Consider the following 21,193-nt stretch of genomic DNA (forward strand, 5'->3'; position numbering starts at 1 on the left):
AATTTAGAAAGTCATCAGAATATGAAAGAAATTAATTAACTCCTTTGCTTTGGGAAATATACCAGGGCTTGTCCAAGAAAAAGTAGATACTTTGCCAGGAAAAGAGAACACCAAAAGCCAAAATATCTAAGAGAGACAAAGTTATCTCGAATTCCAGTATTTTCTTGCATGATTCTGCAAACACTTGCTGAACATTCCCTCTTGCAAAATACACAATAAGATTAAGGCTTCAAATAATTCAATTAAATATAAATATTTTCTAAGGCCATAGAGATCGCAATACGGAAGCTATGCTTGTACACTTGAAGATTTAGAGAAAATGTTCTCTGAAATTTATTTTCCATGTAACAATATGTAATGAACACTACAGACAGACATTTTTGAAGTTCAACATACGTGAAACCTTAAGGCAGGGAATGTGTTCCCTGAACACCAGTCCACGAAAGTACTTCTGCCTTGTCAGTCTGGCAATTTGTTTTGCTCTTTCTTCCTCCATCTGCCCCCACCCATCAGGTGTAGTCCTTATCACTACGTTCCAGTATTGAAAGGGTGGCTACAAAGAAGATGGAGACTCCCTTTTTACAAGGAGTTACATGGAAAAGATGAGGGGTAATGGGTACAAGGTACTCCTGGGGAGATTCTGATTGGACACAGGAAGAAAATTTTTCACAGTGGGAACAATCAGCTATAACTGACATCCATAACCTGGGGAATAATCTCCCCAGGAAACTGGTGGATTCCCCGACACTGGGTGCTTTTAAGATTCAGCTGGACAGGGTGCTGGGCCATCTTGTCTGGACCGTGCTTTTGCCAAGAAAGGTTGGATCAGAGGTCCCTTCCAACCTGGTATTCTATGATTCTTTTCAGTCTGTTTTCACTAACATTTCCTGATCTCTGTGGGCTTAAGTCAGGAATATCTTTCCCTGTAGTCCTACAAGGAAGGGAAACATCTGCCTTCAGTTCAGTCATACTGGCAAGCTCATCAAACTAAAGATGGGTCACTCAAAGATTGTCAGAGTCCTTGTATCATTGACAGTTGAGCAGAAAAAAGGTTGAGAGCTCCATGTAGCTTCTAGCAGCTGCAAGACTACAGTCGAGTTGCTGTTTGGCATGGCAGGGGTGGAATCATCCAGACAGCACCCTGGGTAGATTTACAGAAGGAAGGACCTCAAACGAAAGAAGGAGCAGGCCCTATGGAAGCAGACCATCTTCCTAAGGGAAATGATACATCTCTACCACTGTGTACACTGGTGGGATGAAAATTTAAGTCTGGTGACTCATGGTGAAGATTCACAAAGAAGCCAAAGAGAAGGAGCCAAGGCAAGAGATCAAGGCCGTTGTGGAGGAGACACGTGAGTTTCCTGACCCTGCAGGTTAAGGCACATCAGGGTCAATTTCCTAATCTGATCTCGTATTAGCCTTCCTCTTGGGGTAGCCACCGGATCCTTCAGGCTCTCAAGAGTCTAGAGACAGCTTTGCCACAAGCTCCTAACCCCACACCAGCTGGGGAGGAGGTAATGCCAGAGCATGGACTCCACAGCCCAAACTGAGTGAAGAACAGCTGTTTGGAAGCCACGTAGGACGTAACACTTAGTTACATCCTTTTGAGAAGAAAGTTTCTGTTTTCCTTTTTCTGCTCATTGGACACATAGGCCTTTGTTTATTTTGCTTGGCTGGTTTGGTTCCATCTTTCTTTAATCCTGCTGACTACACTAGTATTTAATATGGTATTACATTCCTGACACTGCTTGCTGGCCATGTTGGCCGAGGTATTGTTGTGCATGTACCAAACATCGTAAAGTTTTATTTTATGAATACATTCTGCAGTACCATCTTATACTAGGGAGGGTGTAAGGACACTTACTCTGCTTAGGCCTGTTCCTGCCCTGAGATTTGGCTGTGGGCAGCCCTTTGGGAAGGGATGTCTGAGACCAATAAGCAGCAATAGATAAAATAAGGCAGGCAGGTATAAGTTTGATGGCATTGGACTATCAGTACCTAGTTTATCCTTCAGAGTCCTCTATCATAAAATGCTGGAATAAATGCTCCCTTTTGGCTCTAGGGGTAGTTGACCATAAGCTTGCAGGCTGTCTGAATACCCCTGCTGTAGTAGGGAGACCTGTGCTGCAAGTGGTGGCTGGGTCATTGTATCTTGATATACCCCAGAGGGAAGAGGGTACCAGCTTCTTTGTCTCTGAAAAGTTAAAAATTTCAGAAGACTTACCATCACAAGCCTATAAATGCATCAGTTGGGTGGGGACAACATGGGGGAGAATGTAAATACTGCTGATTTTCCCACTGTGAATTTTGACAATGGATGGAAGTCGCAAAGTTGCCGTGTTCTTGGGGATGCTGCCGATGCTGACTAAATGATAGTAGGAGCTGTCCATGATGATCACACCAACAATGACACACTATTGTGGAAACTGACTGGCCAGCAGCAAGCATGACTGTAGTAGTAGTAGCAGTCACAAGTAGTGAAGGTCTACAAACTGATGTACGCCCTCTTCCACAGAGATAAATGATGAGAAGGGCGTATATTGGTGCTGAAGGGCAGGGAACAACTAGAAATAGAGGCTTTCAGATGTGAACCTTCATATCTGCAAGTTCTGTTACCCCAGTAGTCAGCTTGGGCTACAATGGTACAGTCCCATTCCTAGCTTTATAGAGGCAAAATCTTTTCTGACTCTGAGGAGACCTCAGTGGACTCCAACCAAAGCCCAGAGCAGCACCCAGTATCCTGTTCTTTTAGGAGTATTTCCTCAGCATATTTTTCCAGCTGCACTAGCAGCAGTTTCTGCATGATGATCAGATCTGGATATGTGTTGGTGTCCCCTTTGGCATGGTCGAACAGCATCAGGCCAGTTGCCATAGCCTGACTTGAAAAACAGCACCAGAGAGCAGGAGCATCACAGAGGAAGAGAGAAGGGCCAGGAAGGACCAGACTCTGGAGTATTGCTCTTACATATAAAATGTGTATAATGTGCACCAGGCAGATGGCTGGCAAGCATAAGCCACAGAAGGGTCTACCCTGTGTGGGCACCAAGACCATGGAATAGCTATTGAGCCAGTCGGATGTGAATGGTTCTTTTGAGACTTGTACAGATGTAGATTGGCATTAGAGATGTAAACTGGCAAGTAACAACTCGCTCAGTTCAGTGGTTCATGACATGGCATGCAGCAAAAATACAGTGTAGACATATGCTCTATGTGTTGACTATCATCATTAAGTTAGTTAACCGTTAACCTCAGAGTGGAAGGTTACGTACAACCATATCTGTAGCTATCTGCAGTTAATGATACATCTCATCCCACACATATGTTTTTCTAGGGATCACATCCTTTCCACTCAGATGAGGACCTTTCAACCATGTTAATTCATGCACCCTGACTGTGACCAGTGAGCAAAAGTATGTTGGAACAATACCCTGGACATTCCACTCTGGGAACAGATTACGTGAAACGCTGTCTTCTCATGCATAACCTATGAAAATAATTGTCAGAGATCAAGAACATAAATCTAATACTACACAGGGTGAGAAACTTTCAGGAGTTAAAGAAAAGACATTCAGCCTGGGAATGCCAGAAGCAGTTCAAACTGTCTTCAGAACCCACCCCAAAATTTAATTTTTTCCCCAAACCCAAGAAGCAGTGATAGAACCTGAAAAATAATGACCAGGTGAAAGTGAAACAAAGAGAATCCAAGTATAAAACTGGACAAATTTTGGAAAAGCACATGTGAACTCAATCATAACACCCTTTCAGTCTTAACGCTGAGGTTTCTGTGACCCTTGCTTAATCAGCTATTTCTCCAAAACTAAATTGCTTGCCAGTAGCTGAAAGATTATCACGTAATCTGAACCTCCTTTTCACAGAAGGTCAGTAAGTGAGACTTCACTGACAACTTTCACAGTGTCAGCTTATCTCCTTAATACTGTGGTAGATAAGAGGCCAAGGCGATCACTTGAAATTCAGAAGGATTCTAAGAGGCACGAGTCAGCCAAAACTGATTCTGGCCACTTCCAGTGATGGCTGCTTGTCAGTAAGATGATAGGAATCATATCAGTTTCAGCTGTTCTGCATAGACATTCAAAGAATAGTGTTTAGCTTTAGCACTTTATTTAAAAAAAAAACCAAAACCAAAACCAAAACCAAAAACCAAGAAAAAACCCACCAAAAACCTAATCTTAAGATTTCCTTTTAAAATGCAGAGAGAAACAAATTATTTATCTGAAAAGTATGTTTTCATATGGTGTGGATTTGGGATATGAAGCAGAATTTCAGTGATGTTTTTATTATATATTTTTGTGAAACAAATGCCATTTTTTTGTTTCTCTATATATAGCATTGGAGCTTCTGTAAAATCTGGAAAGTAATGGAAAATAATTTTCTGCCACCACAAACTCATGCATAAATCTCATAACTGAAAAGGCCACATTCGCTTGACTGAATTATAATCATCATAGGTCAATGGGAAGTTTCAAGATAAACTAACTCTTCAGTATTTTAAACATAGCTTTAACTAATTCTTACACAAAGATCATGGGATACATTTCCTCTGCTAACCACTTTTTCTTTCTTCTCTGTTCTTTTTTCCCTAAACCCAAATATACCGTGTCCATTCCTTTTTCTTCATGTTGGGAAAAATGCTGTAGGCAGACCATTAATACAGTCCCTTAAGTTAAGAAAATTTTCTTTGTGAAAATGTTGGAAGCTGCCTTGCTATCATGATTTTATTTTTCGTTGAACAATACTGCTTCAGACTGCACACAGTTGTGGTCTGCTTTGAACTCAGTTGTCTTATTTTCTTCTTCTAAGTTGCAGCTGAGCCTGTGACTGAACGTTTTAATGGAAAGGGTCTGAGAAGATAAAACTGCATATTTTTATATATATATAGTTTTTTTTTTTAATATCATTTAAGGGAATATTTCCTGCCTAAGATTCCGGATGAGATATTGTAAAGGTAGTCAGAGTATCACAAATGCTACACTTTGGAGAATCCCTTCATGACTCTATGGGAGCTGGGACAGCTTCCTAACAACTCTTCTCCAAGAGAATTCAACTACTCACTGTCACTCATGGCCGATACCCAATTCTGTAGTAAAGCCACTTGCAAAATATCCAATTCCCATTTTTAAGTGGAAGAATCACTTTTTCTGATAGATTTTAATGAAAAATAAGTTCTTTAAAAATTAATAAATTGTCTTTTCTTCCAAGTCTCTGTGCATAGCTGGAGATTTACCTTATATCTGGCCAGGTACCACGTACAATGTATGACGCATCATATATCATATAACATCCCTTCATCTATCTGCACAATAGGATCAAAACCATTCCAATTTGCAGAGGTCTGACGGTTTTCTTTCCTGCATAAATTTGCTTTTATAACACTGTGACAATGTTTTATAACAAGGCAAAATCAAAGATTGCTTTGAGTAATTCTTGAAGGAAATGTTAAAAGGTCAAACCTAGTAACAGTTAGCTGAGTTAAACAATAAAGTGAAAGCTGCTCCCTGTATCCGTTACCTTGTCACATGCAGCTCCTGAGAGATTAACTGGGGGAGAAGTTTGTGTGTCTGAGTGCGCTTGCCACAAGAAACTTGCTTGTTCCCTGAAAAAGTTCAGAAGTTATGAAACAAATATAAACAGACACACTGTGTCTGAATCCATGGTACTAATTGTCCTAGGTGTAAACACTGTCAAGACACCTACAAGCTGCCCATGTACATTTGCACCCTTGGCTGTTTGGCTGCTGTCGGTGGTGGCAATAGGTAACAGACAAACAGGAGTTTCGATGCTACAGTGTATGAGTGCCTGCCACATCTCCCCAGTGAGTGAAATTACCTCACCTCAGCATCCCCCAGCCCAGTTCTCTCAGTTTGTTTTCTCATAACTTTCACTTCCCGCCTTTACCCTTTAACTCACCTGGTTCACTGTCACCGCTCACTTTCAGCTGGCCCCGTTGCCTCTGTATCACACAAAAATAGAATCATAAAATCATTGAATAGTTTGGGTTGGAAGGGACCTTAAAGACCATCTAGTTCCAACCACCCTGCCATGCGCAGGGACACCTCCCGCTAGACCAGGTTACTTAAAGCCCCATCCAGCCTGGCCTTGAACACCTCCAGGGATGGGGCATCCACAGCTTCTCTGGGCAACCTATTCCAGTGTCTCACCATGCTCAGAGTAAAGAACTTCTTCCTAATCTAATCTACATCTCCCTTCTTTCAGTTTAAAACCGTTACCCCTCATCCTATCACTACACTCCCTCATAAAAAGTCTCTCCCCATCTTTCCTGTAGGCCCACTTTAGGTACTGGAAGGAGCTATAAGGTCTCCCCAGAGCCTTCTCCAGACTGAACAACCCCAACTCTTCCAGCCTGTCTTCATAGGAGAGGTCCTCCAGCCCTCTGATCATCTTCATGGCCTCCTCCGGACCTGTTCCAACAGGTCCAGTAACTGAAAACTAGGCAGCCAAGATGAAGCAAAGGGTGCAGCAAGCTCACTTGGCTTACAAACACCAAAGCCAGATAAACACCAAGCCAGAGAATAGGCAGAGGACCTGCTGGGCTTGAAGCCAAGGCAAGAAGAAGGAAAATCAAACTAGTGCTCTGCCTTGCTGCACTGGCAACTCTTCATTTCAGCCATACTGTGAGCATGTTACAGGTACATGCAGTAGTGTAGGGCTGGAGCATCTCTTCTCCAAGACCTTGGCACCAAGGGAAGCTCATCTGGAAAGAAGCTGTAACGCTGCAATGTTACAGTGGCCGCTAAGGACATGTGCTCCTAATGCACTTTTGTGTTGGAAAGAGGCTTGCTAAAAACCTTCCTCAAAAGCCTTCTTGTTTCTTCAGCAACACCGTTGTACTGTTGGTCTTCCTAGGGTTCTCGTGCATTGGGCTATTAAAAAGATGAGATCATACAGGTCATCATTAGGTCACACAGCTCCTGTAACAGACTTCTGCAAGGAGGTTCTGCCACTCCCATTGATATTAGTGTCCGAAGTCCTTAAATAAGCAAACAGGAATTTATGGGGTTTTGGCATTTGTATTTTAAAAGGCTGTGATAGTATCTCCACTACCATGTTCCCGAAGCATTAATCTTTATAATTTGAAAAGTGGCATGAAAATCCCTGACAAAAGGAAATAAGAAATTATAATTTTCCTACCTTATGAAGGGGTTTAAACAGTAGAGCAAAAGAATTTTCAAACTACAAAGTAGATGTGCCTAAAATGTTATCCGCAACCCCCAAGCTGCACTCAAACCAGTACTGTCTGCCTTTAGCCCAGAGCAACATGGGCTGCCCTAACCTCCACGTCTTCATCCCACATACCAGACTCTTCAGGCATAGGATTCTGTCATGCTGGATATAGTTGTCCGAGCAACAAAGCTGTTATACCACCAATTTCAAGTTGATTTCTTCCGTACATGATAGTATTTAATGTATGTCTATAAATCTGAATGACCATCTGTAGACTACACTTGAAAATAAGTATTAATGCAAGTACATAAATTGAGTCTTTGAGTTTGTATTATATTAAAATGCAGCCTACAGGAAACCACCGTTAAACTAGTAAAATATAATTGTAAAATAAAAATAAGTCTACAAAGCATTCCAAATCTAACATGATGATTCAAATCCAGGCCCACCTGGATAGGTAGTAACAGATGTAAAATGTCTGAGCATTCAGACGACTTCATTGAAGTCTTTTTTTACATATTGGAAGTGATACTTGTGCTTTTAGGTTTTACTGGATGACGTTGAAAGCCGACTCAACTGCTTATGGATATAGAAAATAAGTACACTGGTGTCATTCTAGGCCTCAGTGACTGGCCTTCTTCATGTGACGTTAGCCAAGAGCCTTGTCGGCACTTGCAGCAGATAGGTCAGAACCTATGTAGGCATGGCAAGTTAATTTTCCTGCCCTTACATCTTAGTTGAGTCAGAGCAGTAGACTGTGGAGTGTTATTCTTTGTCATTACCCTCACTGTACCTCTACTGTGGACAGAGGATTTCATTTCCAGGACTGTTAAAACAGACAGCTGTTTCCATGAGTGTGAAATGCAAATGAAAAACGTCAGAGAATTTTTAGAAGGTTGTGCTTACTGCAGCTTTCCATGACAATTGCAAAAGGCACAACTTTTATCTAAACCAAAGTTCTGTTTATAGCTGCACTCGCCCATTAATTATTTTACCAGCCCAAGAGAGGTCAAAAATTCTGGCAGTATGTCGAGCAACTGATTGCTACATAAACAGTCTCCTCTGAGAAATGGCTTAATTTTGCAGCTCTTGATGAATGTGAAGCAGAGATAAAGCGCATTCTCACTTAAGTCTGACAGTCTTCTTGCCATCAACAGTGGGACTTGAATTTGGCTGTAACGAATCACAAGATGTACCAGAGAAGAAGTAAATATCTCTGAGGACTGAAAGGATAACTGTGCTTTCTTCCAACTTTACTTACTCACTGGTGGTAGCAAATGCCAAAAGATGATAATGTATGCAGTGAATCACATCAGGCATAACTACAAAGGAAACATATTTCATGGGTGGTTAATTCTTAATTGATTCTGATAGCTCTGGCCTAAAACAGAGAGCAAAATATGCCACCGATCAAGAGTCTTGTGAAGTCCACTCTTTACACAATTCATACACTTTTATGGACACCAGCCAGTGAATTTTCAAACAGAAAATGGTATCTTCAACCCTCATTTCAGATCTGAGTAAACAGAGGGAAACGGAATGATTAAAACCTCTCAGAAGAGAAGAGTCTTCATCCAGTTGATGGTGTCTCAGATTATGGTCATACCAGCCACTCCTGACCGATAACAGCAGTTGAACTATGAGAGAAAGTGGGGCAGAAATGGGCTAAAACAGAGGAGGAAGGAAGAAGAATGGTCAAATCCAGGGATTACACATATTCCAGTCATGATAGTACAGCTTCTGTCTCCTCTAACCAAAAGAGTTGGCATAAAAATCCCCATGATGCTGAACAATCTAGCCATGCCTTAGCAAGAAAGGGTCAGGACTGGAGCAACGTTGGCAGGACTGGAGCCAGTACAGCTAGACCTGTTGTTCCTTTTCCCTTGGGGTAAAATGCTTTCACATTTTTGCTGGCCTCATCTTATTTTCAGCCCATGTTTTAGCTTTCACCAAATAGATTAAGCACGCTCTGTTCTCTGCAGGCAAGAGAAGGATATGTAGGGAGCTTCTGCTGCTCTTGCCATGGCCTTTGTGAGGTTTGACAGGTCTCCACATTTGTTTCTAGCCCTTGACAAGGCTAGTCCTCTTTCTAAAGAATCGCTGGAATACATTGATCAATGCAGAACACCTGGGCATTTTACAAGCCTCAAAGGCTATGGTTTATCAGAAGTAATATATTAGCACCTCTAGTCATTTGCACATTGGTATTAACACTGGGAAGTTTCTCTTTTTGCTCAGAATATGATAGCAATTCAAAGATGATTAGAAATACTTGTTCTTCATCTTTTGCAGGTAAGCTGGGGAAACCAGCTCCATAGCATTTCTTTTTTCTCCAAGAGGTACCACATTGCATGGACCAGGCACGGCAAAGGAAGGGGCAAGTAATTTCAGACATAAGACTGAAAATCATGTGTCACAAAAACCCTCCCCTCGTGCAAATCTGAGGATGCAGCAAAATCGTGAATTATAGAAAGACAGACACGCAGAGCTTGAGATAAACAAAATTCAGTGCTTCAGTTTCAGTAAGCACAGCTTTTGTCTTTGAGATGCAGCACCCACTGGGCCAGAGAACAAGAAAAAAAATAGGGGGAGACGATCTCAGACAGAGCTCCCTTTATCTTTCTGATCTTATCTTTCCGATCTTATCTCTCCTGAAAGACAGGGCAGAGCGATGCAATTGTAGATAAGGCTGCCAACCGCCGCAGAGCCGCCCCCAGGTCGTGCCGTTAGTCGCCCGGGGGGCGGGGGTGGCGAGCGGCCGGCGGGGAGCGGGGTCGCGGCGGGGCGGGCGCCGAGCGGAGCATCCCCCGCGCCGGGCAGCATGGCAGCGGCCGGGGAGGTGGAGCCAGCCAGCAGCCACAGACCGGCACCTTATCCGCTTTGAATAAATCCTCCTTTTTTCCTTCCTACCTGCGCCGGAAAACACGAAGGGGGAAAAAAAAATTAATTTTTTTTTTTTTTTTTTAAAGCAGGGCTGGCAGGAGAAAATAGGAGAGAAGCCAGGTGCGTAGGGCTGCCTCTGCCGGCTGCGGTAGGTGGATGAGGAGCTGCCGCCATGGAGCACATCCGGATGCCCAAGGTTGGTCCCGACGGGCGGCGGGGAGAGGTGGCCCGGGGCCCCGGTCTTCCCAGCACCCATCCCCGCACCATTCATCTCCGCAGCATCCGTCCGTCCCCGCAGCATCCGTCCGTCCCCGCGGCATCCGTCCGTCCCCCCGGCGTCCATCCCCGCCGCGGCTGGGAGGAGGCTGGAGCCTTGCGGGCCTGAGGCTGTCCTCAGCCGTCCTCTGCCTGCTTTGGAGTTGCTGCGAGTTTTTTTAGGGTTTTTTTTTTTTAGACAGTTTGCTACGAAATCCGCCGAGAGGTGGACACGTTGTTTTGCGATGGCGGCTGAGGATTTATCGGGCATTTTAATTGCCTTTTATTCAGTCCCTCCTGTTAACAGACATGCTGTCCGTGAGTTGTAGGTATCCAAAATGAGAGGTGAGCTATCTGCTTTTCAGATGCCTTTAGTTTACCCCAGTATTTCAAACCTGGTGCTGAATTTGTTTAGTGTTTGTATACCGACATTTGGCCACTGTAGTCATTCTTTTTATACAGCTTTCTAAGCGTGAGGCCTGTATTTGTTAACAAAATTGCCATCTTGCTCTAAAAAAAGAGGACGCAGTTTTGAAACACAGAAAATTTAGACTAAAAATAATCATAAACAATGAACCTGAGCAATATGTTAATTTGAAGTGGGGGTGGGATATATTTTCGTATTATTTATTTATTTATGTACCCAGACACCTGCGATTAAGAAGTTACTTGTTTTTGATTTGTGCCTATTTAGTTTTTATTGTTACCTAGTATGATGACATGAATTTTGGATTAGGGCCTCTTCATACTTAATGTATATTTTTGAGCCTTTAGGTGTTAAACTGCTAATATATTAAGAAGATAGGCAGTTATAGCAACTGCCTTTTCTCTCGTCTCATTTCATGATCTATTATCTGCCTTTGTGGAAAGGAAGAATATCAGAATAGTAAGAACATATCCTACCACAGGTAGGAAACGATCAGTGAAAGTTGGCTGAACAGATGTTTCTGACCATTAGCTGAAGAATGCTAAAAGCACAAAAGAGGAAAATAGTGAAAACAAATCAATAAGGATAGAAAAAAATCTTAAAAATAAATGGTTTTCTGTGAATGGAAGGCCCGCACAAGTATCCGCTGCTGGCAATGGAAGCTTATCTGTTAGGTTTTCTACAAGCAAGGCCTTAAAATGTTACTATGCATATGTAAAACGCATTTCTGCATCTGACAGCTGTGAGAAGACACTGTACTGATGACTCAAGACACCGAAAATCTTACTCAGTGTGAGGTGATTCTGCAGTCTTGGTTCCTGGCGTGCCCTTACATTATAGCTATGCTAAAAGTTCTCTCTCTAATATAATAAAGCAGTTTGGAAGGAATGATTTAAAGGTACAAGTAATACAAAAATAGTTTAAAATTTCTTACATAAATGTAGAAAATCCAGAATATTCAACATGAGTAGGTACTGAAATACTTCATCTCTCCAGTTACTCCTGAATACACTGACAAGTCAGTGTACCCACAGTTAGGCACCTAGCAGAACTGATACCTTTGAGTTGTTTGTTCAAAAAAACTCAGCTTAAAATAAGCCACCAGAACAGTGTTGGGGTTTTTTGTTTTTGTTTTTACTGAATTTGTTTTTGATAATTTGGAATTTAATGTTACATGATTTCCAACGCCAGCAATGTAAAAATAGTCGGGGGAAAGCTATGTGAATATAGGGATATTCTCACTGTATCACATGGTAGTCTCCGGTATCACATTTACTCACTCCATCCAGTTATGCTCTGAAAGAAATTTGACAAGCAACTGCCCTACTCTTTAAAGGTATTAATCTCAGAATAATGACACTTTCCTTGATTTGCAAACCCAGCCAAATGGAAAATCAAGGTAAATCCCATCCTTAGAAAATTAATAAACTTAATAACATCTGAAAACAAAATTCCTGCCCCAAGTAAAAACTCTTCCTTCAAAAGGCAGTACAAAAAAGTCTATGTCACACGATGTCCATTAGGAGTTGATATATAATGATAGTGAGTAATGGTTTGTAAATATTAAAGTTAATTTGATATAACATAACTGTCATTAAAAAAGTGGAAAGAAATTCCATACCAGTTGGACCAGTCGTTCATGTAGGTCACTACTGTGTGTCTGACAACGGCAGAAGGAGAGCATGTAAACCTAGCCACCTTCTGCACCTTCTCAGCATCCACCGCTGTATGAGGGTCCAACCCTTCCTGGTTTGATCAGTGTCATTTATGGACCCCTCTGTGTTAGTTTGCCAAAGCTCCTTCTAAACATGCTGACACCCTCTCCCTCTGCAGCCTGCATGGAAGCAAGTTCCAGAAGATCATGGCTGTACAAAAAAATTACTTTCTTCTATCTGTTAAAAAGTTCTTAATAGTTTCATGCAATACCCTCTGCTTCTAGCTTCGAGGATTTGGCGAATAACAGTTCCATGTTCACCTTATCCATGCCTTTACCGGAAATCTTGATCACAACCCACTGGATCCTAAAAATTTCAGAGAAATGCCAACAATGACCCCAAGACCTTGTTCCTGTTTGGTAACTGTCGGTTCTGAGTCCATGGTTGTGTAGATATGCTTTCTCTACAGGTTGTTCTATCTATAGGTTGTTCTTCCTATGGAAGAACACAGCTACTTTATGTCTATCTGTGTTGAAGTTCGTGTATCTTTTGCCCACACTGTTTTGCGAGGCTCTTCTGGAGTTTTAGTGCCACAGGTAAAACATTCGGCTATCTAAGATAGCTTATGATCATCCACAGACTTGAAGATTTCACTGTTTACTCTTTTCTTCAGGTCACTGATAAAGTTGAATAAAACCAGTCCCAGTGCCAGACTTTGTAGGACTTCACTGTTGACTCCTCTCCATCCTGAAAAGAGAACATTAAGCCCTAATCTTTGCTTCCTGTCCTTTAACCAGCTTTGTCTGTAAATGGACCTTTCCTCCAATACCATGGCAACTTAATTTCTCTAATAACCTTCAATTGTCAAAAGCTTTTTTGGAATTCTAAATATATTATGTCCTCTGTGTCACCCTTACCCATGTGCTTTGTGGCAACATCACAGGACTTTGGCAGTATTTCCCACTGCAAAAGGCCTTCTGGTTCTTTCCCAACAGACTGTGTGTATCCACCTGCTCAACAGTCCTGTTCTTTCACATGCTGTTGACATAACTACATAATTTTGCTAATGATACTTTGTCTAGTCTTTCATCAAAAGACATGATGCCTTTAAGTCTAGTTCTGAAGAATTTAACTGCTGTCGCTCCTTAGCAAGTAGCAAGTCAATAGCAGAAATAGAAACCAGGTCTCTTGTCTGTTAGACAAAACTGCTTTTCTTCATTTTTATTGAAATGCTATTCCCTAGACCTTCTGGACCTTCCTGGACCTTCTGGATAGCCAAGTCCCTAACACACTAAGTAGTGAATGCTTTTGTTCTATCATTATACTACTGGTAGAACACACAGTGCATGTATGATGTGCGCTTATATGCATTATTGCATTATATGCAATAATGATCTTTTCACAAAGTAAATGTTATCCTATGTATAAAGGCTGTAATTTGAGCACATTTAAGAGTTGCTAAGAGTGACTCATTGCTAAATAGAATTATATAGAACACCAAAAATCTTTAAAAATTAAAAATTAGTAAACCACTCTCTGCCATGAGTATGGATTGAGCAGCAAGATAGTTTAGGATAACCGTCAAAACCTGAAATGTGACAAACTGCTCATAAGAGTCATAAAAAATGAATAAGCAATGCTATTGTGTAGAGATATATGTGGCCATGGACAGGTTGACAGATAAAGACCTCTGAAGATATGCTTACTTCATGGGGGGACTTCATGCACTGTTGCTAATCAGTTGCTTTATTTTATTTACCACTGTTCCGTATCATTTGTCTTTGTGTATTGGCAGCAGTCCTCCTCAATGCCCTTCTTATAATAAAGAATACATCAGATTTATCCCTGGTGTAACAGCTGTCTTCAGTGGAGTTATCCCAGAAATTCATTTGGCTCAGTATCTCTTGTTAACACAATACTTGGGATGACTTGAGCTGCTTGAATGCTTTCATTTTTGTGATGTTATGGCAAGGTATTTCCATTGCCAGTGATCCCTTTCTCAGGCAGAATTTAAGATACACCGTCATTTTTCATGATAATGACAAATTTTTCTACCAGATGTATTACTTTCCAAAACAGATTTCCAGCATGTGTAAATGAGTTGTGTTTCCTTTTCTTTTCAATCTATTTTCCTTCCCATAGTTCTTGTTTTTCATTCAAAGAGTTTTATAATACATGTCAGTTTTCCCAAATTCTCCATCCAGAGACACATATAATTTACATCCAGCTTATACATGGCACAGGTAAATGGCAAAATATTTATCCAGGTGCTCATCCAGGTCAATGGCGAAATTGAACCCAGCACACCTAATCTTTCCTCTCCAACTACATTTTCTGAGTTGCTGGATCTCCACCTTTTTTTATGCTAAACTGACATTTCTACTGTTGCTCTCTGTGTACCTTCTGTTGGAGTAAGAGGTGATATTATAATTAAGTTCTCCATATTCAGGCTACAACTCCTTTTGGAAAAGTTTGATGTTACTTCCTTTTACTTAGGAAGGTGGCAGCAGTCACTGAGGCAGTATCAGGAGCCACCTGGGGATGGGGGCTGGCTGTTTCCCCTACAAGCCAGGGAATGGAGTGCCACAGGAACTTCATTGTAGTGGTACTAGTGCTTGGCTAAGCATTTATTTAGTTTGCTACTTAGGAAAGGTAGAGGAGGTGAGGTTGGCGTGGCCCTTGCCTTTTATTGGTGTTTTGGGTCATCAGCTTAACAGTACTGCAATCTCTTTCAAGTGCCAAGTTGATTTTCTGCTTTTTATTCTGTAAAGGTAGTTTCTGTTCTTTCCTCTAAGTAGACAGCCTAGATCAGTGCACCTTACAGCTCAACTGGTGCTTTCTGATTCTGTAACTGTTTTCTCACTTTACATCATGGTTAGGAAATGTTGAACCTATTCTGGGGCCGGTGACGTTTAATGACTTCAAACATGTCATTCTACTTGACTGCTTATAGTCAAAGTGATGCATCAAAACATCTACACTAATTCTGCACACTTTTCACTCTGTTTTTGTGCATTGTAGATTTGTTTTTCTTGTTAATAAATCTTCCCTATTTAGAATGCAACCTAGTTTCTTTGGGTTCCATTTATTCCATCTTTGTGCTGTGGAACTTTGAGCACAAATGGTAAATTTAATGCAAATGAGCTTTGAATATATGATGCTGAAAAGCATTCTGTGGTTTGGCATTCAAGGCTGGAGGTGGATAAAATTAAAATAGGAACTGCAGAGGATATCTAGGTGATGTGGGACTGGATTTAATATCCCGGTTTGGAATTTGCTCCTAAAATAGCCATTTTGAATTAGATTCATCAAGGGATCTGCTTATTAGCGTCAGCTTAGATTTAAACAAAATCTTGTAACAGCCATTATTCTCAAAAGATTTAGTCAGAAAATGGTCAAAAGATCATGCAAATCATAGTTATTGTGCATTCATGATACCCTTTTAATTAAATTCCAACTCAAGGGTTTTTTGTTTTGTTTTTTTTTTTTTCTAACTGACCTCAGAGAACTGTGTACTTTTAAACTTTAGCTATATTTGACTGGATGTCAGAACCACAGCCTGATTACAGTATGGACCACAAACTTCATACAAATGATATTTACAGTTTACCTCACTCATAGATCATATTTTCATAGATAACCTGACTGCCCTACCATCCAGGTCGGGATTGCTCATATCAGTCTCACTTTTTTCATCATCTTTATCATTTAAGTCACTTAATGTCTTTTTGAGATTGGAGGAGATCCAGAGCTGTCTTTGATTTGGGTGGGTTTCCAGATAATTTCAGTATTAGTGAAATTAAACTAACTCCTGCTAAAGACAAATATTGCATTCTAATTTCAGTAAATCACACAGCCAGAATTGCTCTTCAGGTCTTGGATTTCTTCCTCCCCCACATCATGGGTTTAGCTTGGCTCATTCCCACTGTACATATGTGAATACCAGACTTTGTCCTGTTATATTGGAAGATTTTGGCTGCTTTTTAATTCCCTGAGCAGTATTTCGCTTTTTTTGTTCACTGATTTGGATGTTTTATTTCTTTCTCCCAGGCTTGTCAGATTGTAGTATTGCTATTTTTCTTCTTTTGGAGTGTTTCTGTTGGACTCCACCTTCTTTCCATTCTTCAGCTCTTACAATTTTATTTTTCCTTACCAGGAACTTTTCAATTAAATAATTTTAAATTGACATGTTCTTATTTACCAGAACAAAATGAGTCACAGAAGGCTATTGTTGTTGCTGAAGTTCTGTGAAAGCATCAGCAGGGTTCTGATGAAAATTTGCCTGTTTCCCTGGCTGCCTACCCAGGAGATTACTGGGGATCTGAGAATTGTCCTTCCTTCAAGTAAGCAGTGAAATTGGAGTCTTTGGGATTTCTGAGCTCCACAGTCCTAGGTCAGTTCTTCTGGAGACCTAACCATAGCTAACTCTTGGTTCCTGGGTACATAGTCAATGTCCTGCTGCTCTCACAGCCCATGCCAGGCCAGCACATCTCAAAGTTCTGTGAGACTTGCATTTGGCTGTGGACTTGAGAACTTCAGTTCACCCTGTGAAACCAGGAACCTGGAAACTCAGGTAATTCAGGCTTGTTCACTGTTGGGACACAAATTTGGTCTCCATGTGGTAGAGCTGAAGCCTTTCTCCCTCCCCCAAAAAGTTCCCCTTTCTAGACATTGGACTTGGTGCTCAGGATTTTCAGGGTGCCAGCTCTCTGGGAGGACTGTCAAAGGCATGGGTGTCTATCAAAGTAGTGGTGAGCAGATGAAATTTCAAGTTGTGAAATGTTGTGTTGAAGTTTTCAAAATGAGGTGTTGCTGTTTTTAAACAGTCAAAAAATCTTCATCCAAGGTGAAAAACTTTGGACATCATAATTTTTCATACTGAAACAGAAGACATTTTCATCAATAGTTAACTCATTTTCCATTAGTCGCACCTGTCTTTTACTTTTCTGGGATTTTAATGTGAATAAATAAAATGTTACATTGATTGCGATTGCCCTAGAAATTACTCCAACATAGGTAGATTTTAGATTTAACGTACCAGACTGATGACCTTGCACCAGCAGGGACATTCTGAAGGTGTAAGAAAAGACTAAGCCAGAGTGATCCAAGGCACTGGCTATTTCTATTTGCCACACAAGCACTAGATGTACATTGCTTAGGGCAAGGAACCAAACCAACCTTGGCAGATTCAGCACAGGAGCACACCACAGTCATGAAGTCTCCTGTGCCATTCTCTTTTCCTAATTTTGTTATCTATGCAAAATTTATTTGTACTACAGATGTGTTTGGCCCAACAGTGTTATTCTGGTGAGGCATTAGACAAGACCCTACATGCTGTTGCTGGAATTTCAAAATTTAGTTAGTGGAGTTAGTGGCACAGGTAAAACTGCTATATGATCCATAAAAATCCTACTTTGTTAAAGTAGGTTGCAATTTTTCTATTGGCAGCATAGTGAAATATTATCTAAATGATGGTATGCCACTGTGGTTTTTCCAAGTAACTTGTTTGTTACAGAAGGGTAGAACTAAAACTTTGGAGTGCCATTTCAGCTGAAATTTCACATTTCTGTGTATTTGGGTGAAGTTTGCGTTGTTTCTTTCTCCTATTTGTTTTTTGCTTTTGGTCATCACTACTTATGGGATGAGATTTTTACTATTTAGCATTAGGTGCATCATTTAAGAACAGAGGCTCCATGGACATAGTCAAAGGAATTTCCAGAATCACATTAGACTAGATTCACAGTCTCCAAGTGCATAAGCTTCTAACTTAGTTACCTAAATCAGGTACTGAAACTTAGATGGCATTAATACTTTCTTTGTTTTCTGTCATAATAACCAACTTCATCTGTTCACTACTCTTATTCTGTAATGTGAGTCACATTTCTCATACTGATGTATTGATACACATTCCCTTGAAAAAAATTCAAAATTGCTTGTGGTCCTCTTCATCCATCTCTCTGTTCTTGAGCTTTGGCCATCCCATTGGAAGTGTTATGTGAAACAAGTAAAGCTGTTAAAACATGTCATATATTCACCATCTCAAAACTCTGTGCCTGTGTAGTAGTAAGAGTCTGTAGGATAGACGACCATTTAAATAATAGCTAATTCAATGTTTACTGGTTATTTCTAATCTACAGTGAGCCCAGGAGCCTACTGATCTTTGTGAGGTGAATGGCTTACCAAGTGAGCACAGGAGCTGTTTTACTACATCAGACAAATGGTGCTTCCAATTTTGTAACCAAAACATCTGATTCAGAATACTAACAGGCAATGCAAAGGGAAGTGAGGGAAAGCATGATCCGTCCAGGAAGATGCTTCCAAGTTTATGTCCTGAAGCATGAACATTGATGGAGCCAGTGGTCCTAATCCAAAGGTCATTTAAGGCAATGAAAGGATTCCTCTGGCTTGAAAAGACTCAGGATCTAGCATTTTGGTTTCTGGTTTTGGTTCTATTTTCACTTGGTTTTCTTTATTTTACATTACCCTTAGCATTAGGGTCCTTCTATTCTGAATGCTTTTTCACTTTTGAAACTTGATTTTCATACCAATGCCTGTTTCCAATGTGGACTTAATTTCTGTTTTGGTTATAGCATTGTGTTTTGGTGTTTTGTTTCATTTTTTTAAAATCAAGCATTTCTCTAAATACCTGGTTTTTACCACATTGTGTGAATGGCAAGGCACTTTGTCCCTTGTGAGATCAGTATACTGACTCATCGTATTAATTGGAAAGGTAATTTGTCTTTAGATTTGTAGTTTTGTACCTATTCTTTTTAGATTTAGATTGCTTTGTTAAGTCCATAATAATATAAATATTTTCCTAATTCTGCAATTGGCAGATCTCTTTTCGATTTTCTATGCCAGACTTTCATATTTTCAATAATGTGACCCTCAATAAAGAAGCATCTGGATAAAGTCATAAAACAAGCTCTGAAAAACATGGATAGCCACATGCTTTAATTTGCTGTCTTGGTATCCGTGTCTAAACCAGTAACTCTCAAACTTTTTGCACTTAAAAAATGGTACTGAAAATCATTAAGACAGCATGTCTGCAGGGTACTCTTTGATTTCTGTTTATGCATAGTAGGAGACTGAGGTTGGAGCAGAGGGTTTGGGAAGTTTGGCTTTGGAGTGGTCAGGGCTGGAATCTCTAAGCCTGCTGTTAATGGACTCGAATGGGTGGCATTTGATCTATCAGTGTCTGTAGGCTAAAGGAATGGTCTATTTGCAACAGGAAATACACACTGACATTTCCTGGTCTGCAGGTGTACTCTGCAGAGAAAGCCAGATCGTTACCGTGAGAAAAGGGAGCCCTACAAATCCATCTCTAATGCAAATCTTTTGTGGCCTGCACAGCTGAAATGGCCTAGTGCTGCTGCTCCAAAAGAGACTGCTCATCAGGGCACCATTTTGCACATGCGAGGAGCAGCCCGTATCAAATGGAGAAATCTAAACGTACATTTCTTTTCACTGCCCTTTTGCTGCACGCAGAATTCTTTCTCGCTACTCCAGCTTACTGCTGTGAGCAATATGATAATTTTCTGTATATTTTTTTCAGAACTAAATCTAAACAATTTTTGGCAAATGTACTAAGATTTACTGACTTGAGGAAGCACTTTTTTTCTGAAGTTAAAGCTGTTCAATGTGGTTTTAAATAGAACACACATAAAACTTAGGAAATTCCTCAGTTGTGCTCTTCTTTTCTAGATCATAGAATCATATAACGGTTTGGGTTGGGAGGGACCTTAAAGATCATCTCGTTCCAGCCCCCCTGCCACGGGCAGGGACACCTTCCACTAGACCAGGTTGCTCAAAGTCCCATCCAGCTAGATAAGTGGGATCTAGTGTGGACTGAAAGAGGAAACACATTATGGAAGAGCTTTGTCTTGCAATGTTGACACCATATTGCAATGCTATATACGCTTGTAGTAAGTTACTGTACACTGCATCCTTTATACAACTGCTACTCAGCTATATCTGATAATATGGAACTGACCTCCCACTTTTTATAGATCTTAGCAGGCAATAGTGGGTTTTTAAGCCAAATTGTTAGGTAATTTGTTCACTGTCTTGCTAACATTACAAGTCATTCCTTATAATTTTTTTCAGCTCTTTTCCAGTATTCCTCTTTCATGTTAGTCCTTTAGTAAATTAGACTTGCTTAGATTTTTCTTGACTGTTTCCCCCCCCATCCTGTCAGTTTGCCCTGAGGAATTCTTTTACAATGCAGAGCTTAAGGTGTCTTTACTTAATTTAATGATTTTGACGTTTTTGACTTTGATTGATTCTTTTGACATATGAAACCATCTGACTCTGTGTTACAGATTGATTGTGCATTATTTTACTGCACTCGGGAAATCTTTTCAGAGATGGAAATATAGAAAAGTTACATGGATCAACTACAGTTTTCGTGATTCTTATGAAATAGAATAGAAACCACATTAAATAGCAGCATCAGTTGGCAATTCAGCTTTCCTTTATTCTTGTTCCAAGATTATGCAAAAAGATCACTTATTGTATATTTTGTTTAACGAGTACAACACTATACTATCTTTGGGTGAAAAAAATTGTAAGAGCATTTGGTCTTTTGCATGCTGTATTTTTTCACCCTCAGGAATTATGCTAAACACATGGATAGCTGGGGTCAACCAGGGTGAAGAAAGCTCAAATATTCCACTTGGCCTCAAACCATACCAGCTGTGCTCCTTTTTTCTCATTAGGCTCAGGCTTTTGGCTTGCACAAGCTCTTCCCCTCGCTTTTGCGTGCCTGCAGTGC

General features: G+C 40.6%; 1 protein-coding gene across 2 annotated transcripts in view; it reads left to right on the plus strand.

Annotated features, from left to right (window-relative positions):
* The first annotated feature begins 10,046 nt into the window (after positions 1-10,046).
* Positions 10,047-21,193, plus strand: part of MTMR7 (myotubularin related protein 7) — a 50,345-nt gene continuing 39,198 nt past the window's right edge. For both annotated transcript variants that reach the window (XM_054203038.1, XM_054203039.1), the window contains exon 1: positions 10,047-10,279. In XM_054203038.1, coding sequence (XP_054059013.1) covers positions 10,256-10,279 — 24 coding nt within the window. In that variant the 5' untranslated portion in view covers positions 10,047-10,255. The remainder of the gene's footprint in view (positions 10,280-21,193) is intronic.

Source organism: Rissa tridactyla, chromosome 5 (genome assembly GCF_028500815.1).
Source record: "Rissa tridactyla isolate bRisTri1 chromosome 5, bRisTri1.patW.cur.20221130, whole genome shotgun sequence".
Lineage (NCBI taxonomy): Eukaryota > Metazoa > Chordata > Aves > Charadriiformes > Laridae > Rissa > Rissa tridactyla.